The sequence below is a fragment of the Tauraco erythrolophus genome, chromosome 5, assembly GCF_009769465.1.
Source record: "Tauraco erythrolophus isolate bTauEry1 chromosome 5, bTauEry1.pri, whole genome shotgun sequence".
NCBI lineage: Eukaryota > Metazoa > Chordata > Aves > Musophagiformes > Musophagidae > Tauraco > Tauraco erythrolophus.
This window is the reverse complement of record NC_141469.1, coordinates 31,369,152-31,386,221: the sequence shown is the minus strand read 5'-3', so window position 1 is coordinate 31,386,221 and position 17,070 is coordinate 31,369,152. Positions and strand designations below refer to the sequence as shown.

The window sequence follows — 17,070 nt, the reverse complement described above, 5'->3', positions numbered from 1 at the left end:
GACAAGTTGAAGTGATTTCCTGGGTCAGCATTACTGCTCACACATGGGAAGTTAAGGAGAGGGCACATGAGCTGCGAGAGCAGCATTACCATGTATAACATCGCTTGGGCTTTGATATCCTTACTGTCCTTTATCCCTGCTCCATGGAAGCCGATATCTGTAATCGCAAATAGCGCCTTACTTTTATGTTCGACGCTCTCGCACTCGATCTCGCCATTCACACACACGCACTGCTCCACAGCTCCTTCTCGGACTCTTGACCAGCTCATGTCCATATCAAAGAACTCGTAGAGACTGTCGTCAAAACATTTCTCTAAAAGACAGTTTAAAAAACAACACAAGCTTTCGGAGGTTATTTCTTGTGATGCATGGGACCATAGTCTCCATCATTCCCAGCTCATCTCTTTTTTCCTGTTGAGCAGATATATGTTTGTTGACAGTTGGTGCTTCTCATGCAAGCCAGCCTCCACAGTGTGGAGGTCCTTAAGCCACTATAACAATGGCTCCAAGGACCTGGAGGCAGAGGTGGCTTTCTCCTAAAGCCCTGTGAGAGTGACAGCATCACCATTGCTTAAGCCCTTCCAAAAGTTCATTCAGCAAACGCAAACATTAAAAATCAGTGGTATATACTTGTGTCTGTCCCACTTTGCTGTACCATGCACAGATGATGGGCTGTGTTAGAGGCAGTGAAGCACTAGGACTGAAAAAGGCTTCTTTGCTTATGTTGGGAGAGAAGTCTAGAGCTGCAGGGAAAAGCAAGCCCAACAGAACACTCTCAGTGTAAAAGCTTAATTCCTCACTTGACGTGCAGTAAATTGGGAGTGACACCACCATACAACTGGAAAATAACCCAAGCAAAGCGTTTTGGCCTCTCTTCCTTTGGAAATGATTCGCCTGAAGGTGGAGTAGCTGCCCAGGTGTAAAGCTGACATCACAGGAAAAGCTGTAATGAATCCATGTGTGCATATACATAAAGATCAGGCGTCATCTGAAGTTCTGTTGTTTTTTCATGTCTCCCTGTCCTACTTGCTGGGTGATGTTATTAGTCATTTCCAACCACGTAAGTGATATTTAAATCTTAAAAACTGCAAAGGGAGGAGAAGAGGCTCTTTGTGTTTCCTATAGCTTAATACCTCACTGGCTCAGAGTATGCTTGGATTTATAACTGTATAATCAAGCTATTTTCAGCTGTCCTGTCAGTAATGGATTGTCTGTCATAACCATTTGGAAATCCGCCTACGCAAACATTCATGCTGCAATGGTCTCCCCCATCACAACAGCATTACCTTTTCATTAAGCAAACATTGATGAGCTCTACTTACTGCTCGTGTTTCATGTTGTAACACTCATGGAAGAAGATACTTACTCATCTGACAGTCCTTGCCCGTGAATTCCTCAGGACAGGTACAGTGGTACATCCTAGGGCCATGAGCGAAAAAACAGGTCCCTCCGTTTTGGCAAGGGTTGTTTGCACAGTGATCTAGACAGGCCACATAAGAAGTTGCTGTTCATAGGTGCCAGATAAGCCATGCTTTGTTGTGTTACGCGTCACTTGGTTGCATGAACCATCTCAGTTCCATACATGGTGGTTTCAGTAACACCTATTAATCTAAAGCAGTGTTTACCCAACCAATTTATACTGGTTTTGTTTCCAGCTGTACAGCACCTATATTTATCCAGCTTTTAAAAACCGTATAGTAAGTCACTGAGCTGAACCTTGTTCGTCAGAGTAACTTATCCGAATGTGGTAGGTCTAGGGATGCACGAAGTTGCCAGAGCTGCCACTGTGGTGAGGAAGAAGATGGGACAATTGCCCACCAGATGGAGCTGTGCCTTTACGCTCTGCCTCTGCCCGGACGCTGCCCGCCCGCTCCACATTCCAGCGTCAACGGTCGGGGTTAGGCAGCTCTCCTTCAAATCACACAAAGGACAACCCTCGGCAGAAGAATTTGCTATGGATTTTTGAATTCTGTCTAAAACGAATGGACAGCTGGAACAGAGGAAAAAAATCTGAAGCATGGAATGAAGGAAAAAATTTTGAAGCAAAACAAGGGCACATCCAAGTAAATCAGGTCAAGCAAGACTAAACTGGACCAGTCTAACGTATCTCTGCTTTTTAAGAAATTTTCTAAATCATGGGAGAATAAGGTGGGAGAGGAGGGGATGTGTAAGGACATGCCCCATCCCTCATCCCTGCGTTGGAAGCTTTACTTGGCAACATGCAACGCAAAAGTTGTAAGAGTCTTGCTGGCCAGCCATTGTTCCTCATTTCAGGCTGTGTCGAGGGGCATATCTGCCCTGAAGTCAATCAACGTTGTATTTTACATCTGCTGCAGAGTTGTCCCAACAGATGTCTGCCTTCAAATCCTCTTTTTTACTACCCAAATTCTGCGACGGCAACTGTAGTGTTATTGAACCCCGGTGCTCCTTCGCCTGGAGCATGTGGGCCTAAGCATAGGATGCAACATATAGAAACACAGGCACACACATCTAGGGCTGAAACGAAGCACGAAAGGCACATCCCGAGCTTTGCTGGAGTGGTGTAAATGTGAAGGTTCCCCTGAACAGATCAAAGTATTTACTTCAGAATGGAGTGGTGTAACTGATACCAGATAGCAGGCCTGGGTGTATTCACTGGCAGTTTCACTCCAGGATAACATCGAGGGAAAGCAAGTAAAGGCAGTGACATTCCTGCCATTTGATAGTTATGAAACTTTTAGTGGTGTAATCTTTCCTCAGAGAAAAATCCTATATTTCCTATTCCCGTCACATCCAAACCATGACTTGATCTCCAGCCCATCTTCTGGTACAGTGGTGCTCAAATCATTTTTTGAGCCCTCATTAAATCTGCAAACATAACTTTCAGTCCTCCATTTCTTTTCCAGTCGGAGTCCCTCCCTGCATCCCACCCACCTCTCCAGCCTGACTTCCCCTGGGTATTCTGCATCTCTCCTCACCTTCCATGGAGTCCAGGAACAACTTATACTCAGAAGTACATGGACACATCACAGTTCCCTGCAGGGAATCCTGGTCACCATTAACTAGCGAGTGTCAAGTCCCTGAAAGCTCAGACGATGTCTAAAGCCACCCAACAGCACCTCCTCATCCTCACAGGAAAAACACTGCTGTGCTTGCTAGCAATCACCTTGACTTTAGCTTCACTTCTGCTGAGCGAGCAGTAGCCTTGCCTTGCCTTTCTAATCATATCTTCCCAAAAAAACCTCCTGTTTCTCCCACCCACCTTTCCCAGAACTGGGACTCCACTTCCTCAGAGCCCCTCACAGGGATGATGCCTCTTCCTCCTGCCCGTGCAGCCCACACCGCTCTACTTCTTCTTTCCATATCAGTCCAGACATCTCTTGAAAAACCTCACTGTCTGACACTTTTCTCCCAAGTCTGGGCCTCTCTGGGGTTTTGGCCATTTGCCCAAGATTTCCAAATATTCAGAAGAGTAGTCCTGACAGACTGCCCAAGATCTGGAAGCCTCACACTAAGGGGTCTTGCACTTTTATTCATAATATATGTACATATATATATATACAAAACTTCACATTCACAGCCCAGTTGGCCCATGTGTATGAATGGGTCACGCTGGTCAAATACTACACACGGTCTCTGCAGACATCTCCTGGGCAGGAGTGGCAGATCCTCTGGAAACCTGAAGGCAGCAATAAAGCTCACATTGATTTCAGGGGGGGTTGAACAAGCACCTTGGGTGCTGTTATGGTGAGCTCTGGCTCTGTACAGTGCAGTACTAATGTCTCTCTCCAGCAGACCCTTCATACCTGAGCTTCTCTTCATCCTGAAGCTAAACACTTTCTGGTTAAACTTTCTCTTGAAGATGGCAGATGTATTTTTCTAGATCAATGCCTCCAACACTTTCTTGATGCTAATTTGCAAGCAGCTCCAATGATTTCAAGTCAACTCCCCAGGTACACATGGTATTCTTGGCCTGGAGGGTTCATGCTTCAGCCTCTGCTTTCAAGCAGCTCCTTCCCCATCCCAGTTCACACACTCCTCACTAGTCTCTCATGGCCAAAGGATACCCTCTCTCCCCAAAATGTCATTTTTTTCTTGGTTTTCAAGTGCCTACAAAGTGGTTGAGATTCCTCCAAAGATTTAATATTTTAGTGATTCTTTTCACAACAAAGTCATATATTTTTCAGAGTTTAAAGATGAGCATTATTCATTTTGGCTGCTTCTTTCTTCCTAGCTATCTTTCCCAACAGGCAAACTTTCCTCTCGTTTGCTTGAAATTCCCTTCGGCCATTACTCCACTCCTTCCTTTCAACCTCACCATAAACCTTTTCTCTTTAAATTATGGCTGGTGGTCTGTTAAACTTTTTCCAAGTCCACACACTCTGCTTGCTGCTTAAAAAAATAATTAGGCTTATGTTTATAAATAAATAAACAAACAGCTAAAGACTTCTTCATTTACTTTTAGAAAGTTCTTAATGCTTTCAGAAATAGTCTTTTCTTTGTAACTGCCAGCAGTGATCTCTTCCAGCTACCCCATCTATTCTTCTGTTTCCTTCCCTCTCTCACATATATAATTCTTTTTGTTCTGGAGATAAAACAGTACACAGGGCAAGCTCTCACTGGCACTAGGGTATATTGGCAGTGATACCCCTCAGTGAGGGGCAGGCAGATGGGGTGGCTTCCCTGTTGCAAACCACCCTATCCAATGCTGTGGTGGATAACAGGCAAAACAGAGCCAGAAAGCCCAAAAAGGCTTGTGGGCAGCCAGCTCACCACGGAGGTGGCTGCATGGGGGGCTGACAGGGCCATGGTGATGGGCTGAAGGAAGGATAGAGGTGGCAAAAGGCACCCCAAGAAATGCAATGCTAGGTTTGGAGAGCTCCTTCTTCAGCTACCGACTGCATGGGGGGCTGACAGGGCCATGGTGATGGGCTGAGGGAAGGATAGAGGTGGCAAAAGGCACCCCAAGAAATGCAATGCTAGGTTTGGAGAGCTCCTTCTTCAGCTACCGACGAGTCTCCTTGACTCAGCCAGCCACTGTCGCGACGGTCAGCATTTCAGTGGAGGATTAAAGAAGTCATGAGTTACCACTTCCAACATTTTAAGCTCTGGGAGGGCACTCATGAATAAGCACGTGCAGCCCTCATAACCTGACTCTTGTTAGCGTGAACTGTCATATAAAGTCTACGTTTGCGTTTGACATACTTACATTACAAAGACACATGCGTTGCTGCTTGGTTTGGGGTTAGGGCATTTGTCTCTGATCTACTGTTAATCTGTTTTAAAGCCAGACTGGAAAATAATTTAAAGTTGTTAAGTTTAAAATGATGCTGCTGCTCACTGCTTAATTCTAGACTCTTGGCATGATTCAGCTAACGTTGGCTTTTCAAGTGCTCTGGTAGATTGTAATCAGCTTGGCAATAAGGCTCCTGACAAGGTGGAGAATTCCCTGCCAGGAGATGGTGCAAAATGCATTTCCCCTTCATCTGAAAGTGAGAAGCGGACATCTAAGAGCATCTGGTCATATCCCGCAGACTAAACAGGACAGGTTGTGTTTGAAAGTAGTGCAAAGAAGAAAAGAGGAACATGATCAGCATTTAGATACAGATCCAAAAAAATCTCACGGGCATCAAGTCTGATGAGTGCAACACCTGATTCTTCAATGCTGGTCTGTTGCTGTACAAATGGAAAATTAGAGACATTCCTTATAAAATGAGATCCTCCAGCATCCAGCTCATGAAACATGGAGCTGGGGAGACAGAGACAAGCGAGGGCCAGCCATGGAGGTAATGCTGGGGAGAGGGATGCATGCTCCCCACTGAACTGCATGGGACACGGTGCTTCCTCCCAATGTGTCGATTAAAAGTGATTTATATAGAAAGGAGAGCTTGCCGCAGACCTTGGCTTCCCATTTTAGACAGACTTTCACAATGAGGTAGTTGCAGCACTGGAGTGTGGTGATCCACGTGAAGCCCTAGCATTACTCAACTAAGTAACCCTTTCATTGTCCCTCAGTACTCCTGCAATGAATGTGTCTGTCCTCTTGTCTTCCCTGAGGCAGCCCGAAGACCTGGGAAGTCTGGTTTTGAAGGCCTGCCCTTTACCTTGAGATCTTGAGGAAGGACAGCTGGAAGCAATGGTTGTGTGTTTCACAGAGTGTGAAATGTTTTTGTACATTCTAAAAAATTAACTAGTTGAAGAGACAGAAAATGTAGCTCATTACATGAAGGGAAAACTAAAAGGCACTTCCAAGCCACGAGGAAGGAGAAATGATCGCCTCTGTGCTCAGGTCCAGCAGGAGTTCAGATTTCAGTGTTGGTGTTACCATAATTTCTCTCCATGACTTCAAGTTAGTCAACAGAGAGTGAATTAAAGACTGTGTGATATTCACAGTCTAATGCTATGGTTGTGCAGAGTCACAGAGAGATCTCAGAGACAGCTGATGTGAAGACTCATTCTCTGTACAACAAATACGAGTAGCACTGAATGCACCATCCCTCCTTACTGCAGGTGGCAAAGTGGGAGCCAGGTATCTAGAGCAACTCAAGAATGGCTCGCCTTACCTGTGTGATCTCTGGGCAACAGCACGCAGTGTCCCCATCTCCTGTCCCGGTCATAGTTATGTGTTGTTGAACACCTGAAAAGAATTAAAGGTGCAGTTTAGTGCCACGTTAAACAACCTGGATGTTTGCACTGAAACTACATGGCCTTCATGCTTTGACAACTTAGAAATTCATACTTTTTTTTCTAATTAGCACACGTTCCATTCCAACTCTCTTAACACCAGAGGAATAATATGCTTTCTTTTGTTAAAGATGCTCTCCCTCATTTCTTTCAAATTAAATACAGATCAAGAATGAGATGTGGAAGCAGGATCTGAGATCTCCAGTGAATCCTCCAGAAAAACCTAACCTTCTTTCTACTTCTAATATTAGAAAATGAAAGACAGAAATAAAAACTAAAACCAAAGCAAATAAATTATGTCTCCTTTATTCATTACAAAACAAGCAAAACAGGACCCAACCCATTTTCTATGCCTGTCAGTTACTTCAATAATCTGTGGAGGCAGGAGACTGTCCACAGAGGGACTTTTTTCTGGCTTTCAGCAGCAAGCATGTTTTGCACTCAGTTCCTTTAAAGTATTTCTATTTTTTAACTTGCTAGACCAAATGAGGAAATAACTGACACAGAGGTGGTTTCCAAATGCACCGATCAAAATTCTCCCTTTTGCGGAGCAGTGGGCTGAATCCTGCATGCCATGCCGCCCGTAGGAATCCTACCCAGGCAAACTTTAGCAACTCTTTTTTCCACACACTTTCCTTGCCCTCATCAGCCTGTTGTCTCCAAGGCACTCCAAGGACCATTAAGCTGCTATTCCGTCCCAATGTACTGTCCACCAAAACATACTCCCTAACCAGTTCTAATGCAGCATAATAAATATCAGCTGCCACTACACAGGAAAATGAGTAGCTACACGGCATTGGAAGAAATAAGAATTTGCTTTATTGAACATGCCTGATAATCTGGGTTTTTTTTATGTGTGGTTTTATCATGCATTGAACAGTTACGTTATCAAATATTTTTTCACAAACTAGACTGAAATTTTATTGTAGAGCATGTCTACCATTTTAACTGCCCTACTTTGATTCTTAATTAGATGCTATGTGGTATTTAAAATGCTTTCATTCCTATGGAGCATCTGAATAGGCCACACATATTAAGTTTGGTGACCTCAATTACATAAGGTGAACAAAAAGAAAGGTGCTTGGTAGTCTAGTGCAGATTAACTTGACACGGTCTTAAAGAGGCTGTTTTCTCACAGGCATTAAGGCCCGCGCGACTCTGCTGGGAGTTAATGGAAATTTCTCTGTGCTTCTTCGGTGGGAAGAGGATCATGCTTTTTTAGAGGATGAGCTGTTAACGCGTGAGGATTAAGGTGAGGAGTAAGTTAAAAGTGGTTCTCAGCCATGCACTGCTTGTGTCATTGTCGGTAAAACCATCTCTGACTGAACACTTCGTCTGTGCCAGCTGTGACGGGAGGGAGAATCCAAACTCTTCTGACTAATTATTGATTTAGCAGAGTGACGTGATACTGAGCAGCATGGGAGAGGCAAATGGAAAAGGCCCCATATACATCTAAAGAATTCAAGCAAACTGTGATCATTAGGGGGAAAAAAATCAACTTATATGCAAATTAATATTCTCTGGAGTCTGTCCAGTAGCAGCCAAGTTCTAAGCAAACAGAGAATTCAATTTTTCTACTCTTAAATGTTTTTGTTTTCATCAGAGTCCCTGACAGAGGCTTCTTCCACCAGCTTTCCACAACCCACTGTTCCTCCCCCCCAGTGCTCTTCCCAACCAGTCCCCTCCTTCCCTGTGGCCTCGCAGAGGCTACGAAGAGGTTGGTGCTCCTCCGTGGCGCCAGGCTGCTCCTCACTGCCTGGCTTCCTGCACATTCACATAATCCTTTTGTATTTTCCGCCACGTATCTCTCACTGTCTGGGAGAAGCTCAAGACATCCTTAAAGCTCCTTCACTAGTCTCTCTCCTTTTCTTTTTAAAATCCTTTTTGTGCTGGGAGGCTTACCAAAAACATCATGACATTTTGGTCTCATGGGATGTCACCTCCAGCAGCCACACCAACCAAACAAGCTTATTATTTCTGTGTGTTGGTTCTAAATGGACCGGCTCTCTAAATTTATGAGATAACAAATGTCTTTACGTCAGCCTGTCACATAAAGTTGTTAATAAAAAAAGTGAAAACTTAAAGACATGGATACTGAATTAACTACACCAGAAAATCCAACTACTAGGGACTGATTTAAACAACATTTTAAATCTATGCATGGTAAACAACATGGGAATGGACAGACAAAATGGTGTATCACAGAGGAGGCCTAACTGGTGGGCAGGATAAATGGAAAGCGGGCTACTTTACCCATCAGGAGCATTGGGAGCCTTAACAACAGGACGTTTTGGAAAGCAAGCACAGCCTTGGACCAGAGCCAGACTAGTGGAAGGAAAGATCTGTGCCATCATGCCTGGTGCTGTCACCATGTTCGAGGTTCCTTCAGACCTTGTCAGGTGTTGTCCTGACCAAGAGAGATGGCCAGACTTGGCCTGACAGCACCAGAGCAATCACCACCAGCACCAGCAAAATCCAGAGCCTGCTGCTGGGTGTCTCCTGGCTCACTGTACATGTCCTTCTTTCCAGGACTAGCATAAACTCTCCAGCTTCTAATCCAGCTGGCCAAAAAGCCCTCCTTTGCACTGTTTTCAGTCTGTGACCAAAGCATCAAATCTTCCTGTTTCCAGAGAAGATGGTAAGATCATGCCCTTCCTATACAGACCTAAGCCCACTCTTGCAACCTGGCGCAAGAGAGACCCACATATCCAGCACAGGATGATAAGGATTCTCCAGGGTATGAGTCAACACCTCCCAAGTCACAGCCAAAATCTGAGCCCAAATCTGCTCCCACCGTTCCTCTTGAGCAGGATCTTGAGGCAACCCATCCCACCATGGGACACCGGGTCAGGGTGCTGGCAGCATCCCTGCAGCCACTGCTTAGCTGCAATTCAGACCACCTTCCCCATTTGCTCTCATGGGTGTTTGTTGTACTCCCATTTTGTCTGTCCCTATGCTGTTTTGTCTCTCTGGAGGTACCAATGAACTTTAGTAACAGTTCCAGCTAATTTTTTCTCTTCAACACAAAAGGCAAATTTACATGACATCTTTAGTACCTGCTAAGAGGCCTCTAAATATGAATTTATCTGTGAAAACAGATTATAATTAAAGGGAAATGCAATACAGGATGCTGTTAAAGGAAGTTTGTTATTTGAATACGGCAATTATTTTGTCTGTTTTCCTGTATTTTTGATAAATATTTAAAAGATACAACTTGTTTGTTGCTCTCAGAGTAAACAGGGAGAGGTTTCTGTGGTCAGGACTCTGATTTATGTTGAAACATTTAATGTTACAAACGGACAAGGCCATGTCTGATTGCTTTCCTCATTTAGCCCTTCGAATCAACACAGTAGCTTTCATAAATGAGGTATCCAGATTTGTATTAAGATAGATGCTATTTTTAAATGCCTTTTGCAGGAGGACTATCTTTTTATTGAACTTAATATGATGGGCTAGCATGCAGTATCTGTGTCATATGTTGTGTGAGAATACATACAATAAGATTAAAGCCAATTTGAGCAGGTTTTGGCTCACGCTATGGAGTCCTGCCTGTAGTCCTGACTTAAAGTATGATCTGAGGACTAAGGACATGGACTCATCAGGTGCATAATCCATCACTCTCCTGATCTGGCCTCCTTGCATTTGCCCACAAAGTGGCAGGTTGCATCCAGCCTCCCATCATCTCTATCCTTACTAGCAGCTCACAGGCAGGCAGGAGCAGGAAGGACACAAGCCTTGCCCTTACCTGCTGCCTGCCAGGTCCCCTGGAATCTGTTATTCAGCATCAGTCTGGCCAAGTCACACAAAAATGCACTGAGCAGGTTTCCCAACGGCTATTCAGGGCTTTTTTGCCTGGCTTCTCTGTACCTGAAGTCTCACATTAGGATGCTTTTAGCTTATGAGAGAAGAGTAAACACTGGCCAGAAGGTGAGCCATGGGCTGAAATGGTCTGTCAAAATCAAACAGCTCCAGCTGTCCTCCTCCTTGTCTCTCCACTTGTAAATGACTTATTAAAAGTCAGAAGAATTAGAGGAAGTTGTCCAAGGTCATCTCTAAAGCGTGCTCTAACCTTGGATCCCATCCATTCATGAGTTTTTCCATTTTTTTTCCATTTCTGTGGCCTAACTGGCTAAAAACAAACACACAGAGTGTCATGTATTAACAAGATCCATCCTAATCATTGCAGGAAATTAAGTGGGTCCAAAGGTCACACTCTTTGTGGCTACAGGTCATCAAAGACAGGGTTGAAACTGCAATATTATTCCAGTTCCCTTCCTTTAGTTAAGATATTCTCAAATTCTTGTTTCCTTGAGGGTTTTCATATCTGGATTGTATCTATGGATGTTGGGGAAATTCAGAAGTGATCTCTTAGCTTGAAGGTCTATGTTTATTTGTGTAAGAAGGTATGTGTTGTGTTGTTTACATTACACCAGCGTTTACACTTAAAACAGATGTGCCATCAGAAAGATGACACAGATCATGAAAAAAATTAGTCTAGTACAAAAAATGAGAGTTCTGCCCTGTATGGGCAAGTAAAATAAACTCCATAAAATATTATCTCCACCATGAAAAAATGCAAATATGTGCCTTTCAAACAGCTCATCTGCACGTGTGTCTTCACATTACTGGTGCCCACGTATTCCCCGCTTTGTTGCCTTTGATTTCTGTTAATATATGCCCATTACATTGGTTCGTCTGCAAAGTTAGTCTTGCTTATTCAGCGCTTGCTGCATGCACTAGGGATCCCACCTGACTGCCCTTACCCCAAAATGAATAATGAATACTTTTAACAACTTCTGCAAGTGTAAAAAGAATAATTTTAGCCCAAAATAAGGAGACTTGGCCTTAAACACACTAGTAGAATAAATGATTACTCAACAAGCTGAATTAATACCTCATCTCTTAGCACTGCACTGACCAAAAGGGGCGTAGATAGAAATTAGTGATATGGGGAGAAAAAAAGCAACTTTCCTCAAAAATCAGATGGTCTCTGCTGCAGGACAAGTATGGCCCACACAAACCAAACAATTCCTTAACCGAGTGTTGTCTCTTACAGATGTCTGTATCTCTCCTTTCTCCCTCAACAGACGGTTTCTAACAGGTAATTTCATCAGTCCTGCCCTTTCTGTATAAGCTCTTGCTACTCATATAAGTTGAAATACCACTATGAAGGCCAAGGAGGAAACATTTCTGCAGCTCTTGAGCTTTCCTTGGCCCTGGAGACCCTGCACCTGGGCTCCCTCCCCTCTGAACACGAGTCTCAACCTGAGGGCCATGACTATAAGCAGGAGAATTGCATGGCTCTCCTTGGGCAAACTCAAGATAATTATTCTAAAAACAAGATTAAATCACTAAAAGGATGACATTTCCATTTGAATGCTGGTTTCATTTATAAGCAATGTTAACTTACCATTTCTTTGGGGAAAATAGATTTGATAAACACGAGTGATAAAGCCTTCCACCGAACCGGAAAGGAAATTTGCATAAATTTCCATCCTCCGTAAACACTGAAATACAAGAATAAAAACCTCATCATGCAGCTGAAATCCAACCCACAGGTATATATATATGTTATTATATGAAATTATGAAGATAGATATCTTCAAATTTTTCAGCTATACTTTGGACTCTGTGCCTCTGCAACTTCTAATGCGTAACAAGAGACTTAAAATCCTACGTAATGACCGAATCAACAAAGATTAATGGTCTCTGCAGTAGAATAAAGATCTCAGATCATTTCAGCTCAAAATATATTGCAATTTCTGGTACAGCAAATGCCAATTATATTCATTAATTGCAATTATAATTTCTAATTATGTAGTATTGTAATGGCATATTAAATTGATTTCTGAAGTAGAATCCTCTCAGGCTCCATATCACTTTTTAACATCTGTTTAAAACAATTAAGGCACCAGACGGTACAAACTGAAACAGAAACAGTCAGGAGAAAAAAGGTTTTAAAGGTTGGGGGAGACGACAGATAATTTTGATCATACCACCTTCGGTTTGGGAAAAGTAGATACCTTACAAATGGGGAGAAATGAATGGGCCTGGTGTCTCAAAAGGGCAAGTTTTATGTTTACAACATCAGTGATGGGAGTCTGAAGAAGGGTGGTGGGAGTCTAAGGAAGACTAGTGGGAGTCTAGTGAGTCTTGAGAATGAAGAAGACTGAAGATAAAAAAAGACAATGAAAAACTGTCAGAGCTCATTTAACCATTAAACTAAAAGCAATCACTTTTGAGAGACGGGAGTGTGAATGGGAAGCCAACCACTGCCGTAGGAGAGAAATGGGGCATACAATCGAGTTGGCAGCACAGCGCATTTCCATTTCTCAGTGATGATGTACGACTGCTCCTTGTCCTAAGTTTACCCCTTCCGTCACGGCTGGGGCTCCTGCACACGCTTGCAATGTCTGTTAACCCTCATAAGCCCAGAATCATCATCTCAAAGGGCTGCTGAGGCCAGCTTTTAGCATTACGGAAAAAATAACACATCCCTGTGGTCCAAACTCTTCCTAACCAGTTGAAATTATGGTCGCTCCATCTGCCCTAACTACCCCTTATCTGTCAATGTGAAATAGCTGCTGCCAGCCCCTCTGCTATCCCCTTTTCAAGCCGGGTTTTCATTGTCTGAAACAAATAAGCAAATGTTCAGGTATTTTCCTTCTCTGTCTGATACCTCCCGCTATAAGCAGTTAGGAGAGTTGTGAAAATACATCCTCATTCAGAAGATGTATTGCATCCCAAAGGCCATTAAAGACTGTTCTAAGCTGTAAAGGCATCACTGATGGCCCAATTCATGTAATCCTTAACAGCAAAAGCACAGGACAACAAAAGTTTTAAAAATGGAAGTCCACGATACCCACAAACAGCCAGGGTGTCTGATTGTTCAGGTGCCATCCAAACAAATGCAACCCAGCAAATTGCATGGGACTCAAAACCTTCTCCCACAGAGAGATCAAGGGCTGTGGCAGAAATTGGACCTACATGTACAAAGAGCTTACATACTTTAAAGGCACAGGGCAGACACAGCTCTGATTAAAATAAAGGGAGTCGCACATCTACAGCCACAACATGTTATGAGTGAATATAAGCCACGCCAGCTCAGACAAGCTTAAATCCCATCAGCACCTTCCCATTAATCTGCACTTGAAGGAAAATTACCTGAGATTCCTGAGCTAATCCCAAATTCCCCTCTACACAGAAATTAACATCAGCATAACCATTCCATAATCCTTATTCATGTTGAAACAAAGACAGGCTTACTACTGACTTGCACAGCATGGATACAGACAGGCAGATCATTCTTACTGTCATGAAACCTATTGGATTTGACTTTGTACCTTGTGGGTGAGTGAACTCATGTTTTGAGCCTCTTCCTGCCCCAGATTTGTAGTGCTACAAAGAGAAAAAAAGAATGTGGATTGGAGACACAAATTCACTCTGGGAACCATCCTTTAGAGACAAACGTGCTTTCCAGGGTGTCCTGAAATTGTGTTTCTCTCAGTGTTTCTGCGAAGATCTCATTATTTGTGTGTGATTTTTTGCTGGGGCACAGGCTGGTGAAAGATAGTAGACAAATACTGGCTCGTGAAGTCTCTCTTAAACTAGAAAAACCCAGCACAAATGGCCAAAGCTCTGCTCTATTATATCATTCGATTGCCAAGGGACACGTCTATTTCTCTCAGCAGGGAGCATTTATGCACTCTGTGGCCAGTTCACACTTACAAATAATATCCCAGCATTTGACTTTTCCTGCCATTTAGCTGTATCCCCTGGGGTGTTAGTTAAAAAAGCAACCTCTGCTTTATTGGGGTTCGCCGATCAGCAAGTGAAGAGCACTAGGCTGAGCTGATTTTGAGCCACAGGAAATAAAAAATGGTGATACACAGAAAGTGCTGCGGCCACCAAAGGTGCTGAGAGCTCAACTACAGCAAAATAAAAATATCACAAAAGCAGTCAAGGGAGTAGCACATCACGATCACAGACCTGGATATAGGACATAACAAGTAAGAGATAAGACAAAGCTGTTGCTAAGATATATAGGGACAGCTTGAACAGTTCTGAGGAAAAAACAGGTTTCGTGCTCTACGCTGACTCTGTCAGTACTGAGGAGGCTCCAACAGCTTCAGCCGGGGCTGATCTTTTCCTAGGCACCATGAATATTCCTCTCTGCTCCCACCTGCAACGTCTAAGGCGATACTTCTGTACTTCACTGCGACAGTTAGTATTATAGCATCGTTGAAGTATACCTGAGCTAGTTTTAAATTAGCTAGTGAAATAAGACTGATCATAAAGCCATACAACTTTGGGGCCAGGCTATCAGCTGCACTGCTAGTCCATGGTGGATGCCAGGCCATGGTGGGGTTTACACAAACTGCAAGTCAAACCGTCATGGCCATGCCCAGCAGTGCTGTAGCTGCCTTGCAGGCATGCCCAAAAAAAAAGACACAAAGCACATGAGGAAAACACTGAAAGGCATGGCATGAAAACAGGGAGAGGTTTGAAAAGGAGGAGATGGTTACCTAAGCTGGTGTGTTCAGTTACCAAGTAGCAGCAAAGGCTGGTGCGATAGCACTCTCCTTCCATGCTACTGCAGGTACCTGCTTGTGTCAACACATTTCTAAGATGCATTTTCTAAGTATTTTGATTTTTGTGGTCCTTCCTCCCCTCTCATTCTTCCTGCCTAGCAGGGCATGGATGTAAGCAATTTCTTTAAATACAGATACGTATGGGACTAGCTATCCTACAGGCCCCCTGCCTAGTCAGCATTGCTGTGATCCTTCATCTAGCAAATTCCTTTTCTTTTTCATTTGAAGTGCTCTTCCTTTCAGTCTGGTCCACTCGTTCAACCCCAAGGCAACATTGTCCTGCCAGCCAGCACGTAGGTGATCCACCACTCCAAAACAGAAGAATCTGACTTACCATCCTCGCACAGTCACTGCTCAGAGTCAGAGCCAAGACAACAGTGAAAGGAGCACAGACTTTCATCTTTGCTCTCCTTTCACCAAGGATTTGCCTGGCAGAAGGAAACTTCCAGGGCTGGGCTGAAGCAGGAGGGTGAATCAGCAATGAGCTTTCACAAGGGACTACGATTTACTTGACTTTAGGGTATTTTAGTTTTCTATGTAAGCAGAGCTGTTATCGTTGTTAATCATTAATGTCTTTGTGGGTAGATGGGAATGCCATGTAGCGAGATACTCTCTCTAAACCACAGGGAGTGAAGAGTTTACAAAGTGCCTGACCCTCGGAGATGATCGCCCATGTACTCAGTAAGGGTTTAAGAGCACCTCCAGAGGAGATAATACGATACTGCTTGTAATCAGAGACAATTTACCATCCAGACATTTCCTATCTCTTTCCTTTCAGGACCTAATTAAAAGCATGGTATAGCAATAACGGGGAGCCTCAAGCAAGCCCACTCAGGAGATGACATTACATTGCAAAATATGGACCAGATCAATGCCGATATCAGGCATAAGAATTACTCATTAACAGATGGTTACCTGCCCAGCTGTGACTTACAACAACCTTTCAGCAACAGCCTGGGGAAATTAAAAAGAAAGAAGAGAGACATTACTCTAACAAAACATTCAGTGTACCAAAAAACTCCCTTCTGCTGCTACCTGAGCAAAGCCATCTCTGTCTCGTAAGCGTTTGGCTGAGACAGCTGCACTGCAGAAGCATTTCTAATAGGGATGCAGAGGGTATTGCTAAAACTGAGATTTCACCAGTGGAGTCTGTTTCAGCCCCACCTTGCCCCACAACCAAAATCCACAGGTTTGGCTGGTATAACTGTATCTATGCTTGAGGCTTTTACCAGCCACGTCCTGTCAATCAGCGACCGCACCTCCTCACACCCAAAATCCCCACCACCACAACAACACAGAGAAAACCATAGTCCTTGCTTAAGTTGTGCTCTTCCTTTTGAAGTTTCCCCAGCACAGCGATGGAAGGGATGCGATGATCTTTATAATTTTTCAACCCAACAAGACCATGGCAGTAGGACCCAGCAGTGCACGGGAGCTACCCCAGCACAATTTTTCCGTGATGGTTTATCATGTCGCAGGGGATTTCCACTGGCTGTGCTATCACACTGCTGTGTCTGTTGTCACAGTAATAGCTCTTGCTAGTACAATTATACATATATAGGTTTATGGACAGAACTTTCCTGCTGTCAGCAAGGCTTGAAACAGCAGGAACCAGGCAAATTTGGTATTTTCTTCCCCCCCAAAAAAAAAGAAAAAGGGGAAACATAGCCCCCATCTTTAAAAAGGGGAAAAAAGAAGACCCAGGGAACTACAGGCCAGTCAGTCTCACCTCTGTGCCTGGCAAGATCATGGAGCAGATCCTCCTGGTGACTATGCTAAGGCACATAGAAAACAAGGAGGTGATTGGTGACAGCCA

At 43.7% G+C, this 17,070-nt stretch overlaps 1 protein-coding gene across 2 annotated transcripts in view; it reads right to left on the bottom strand.

Annotated features, from left to right (window-relative positions):
- The window catches only part of HGFAC (HGF activator), a 43,986-nt gene extending 28,329 nt beyond the window's left edge, over nucleotides 1–15,657 (bottom strand). Inside the window, exons 1-6 of one of the 2 annotated variants that reach the window (XM_009988281.2) lie at nucleotides 15,589–15,657; nucleotides 14,007–14,061; nucleotides 12,074–12,170; nucleotides 6,543–6,616; nucleotides 1,367–1,480; nucleotides 182–313 (exon numbers count right to left, since the gene is read on the bottom strand). In XM_009988281.2, coding sequence (XP_009986583.2) covers nucleotides 182–313; nucleotides 1,367–1,480; nucleotides 6,543–6,616; nucleotides 12,074–12,170; nucleotides 14,007–14,061; nucleotides 15,589–15,654 — 538 coding nt within the window. In that variant the 5' untranslated portion in view covers nucleotides 15,655–15,657. Of the gene's footprint in view, nucleotides 1–181; nucleotides 314–1,366; nucleotides 1,505–6,542; nucleotides 6,617–12,073; nucleotides 12,171–14,006; nucleotides 14,062–15,588 lie in introns of both variants that reach the window. The other variant, XM_086612088.1, reaches the window with a different exon arrangement.
- Between the last annotated feature and the right edge of the window lie 1,413 nt (nucleotides 15,658–17,070).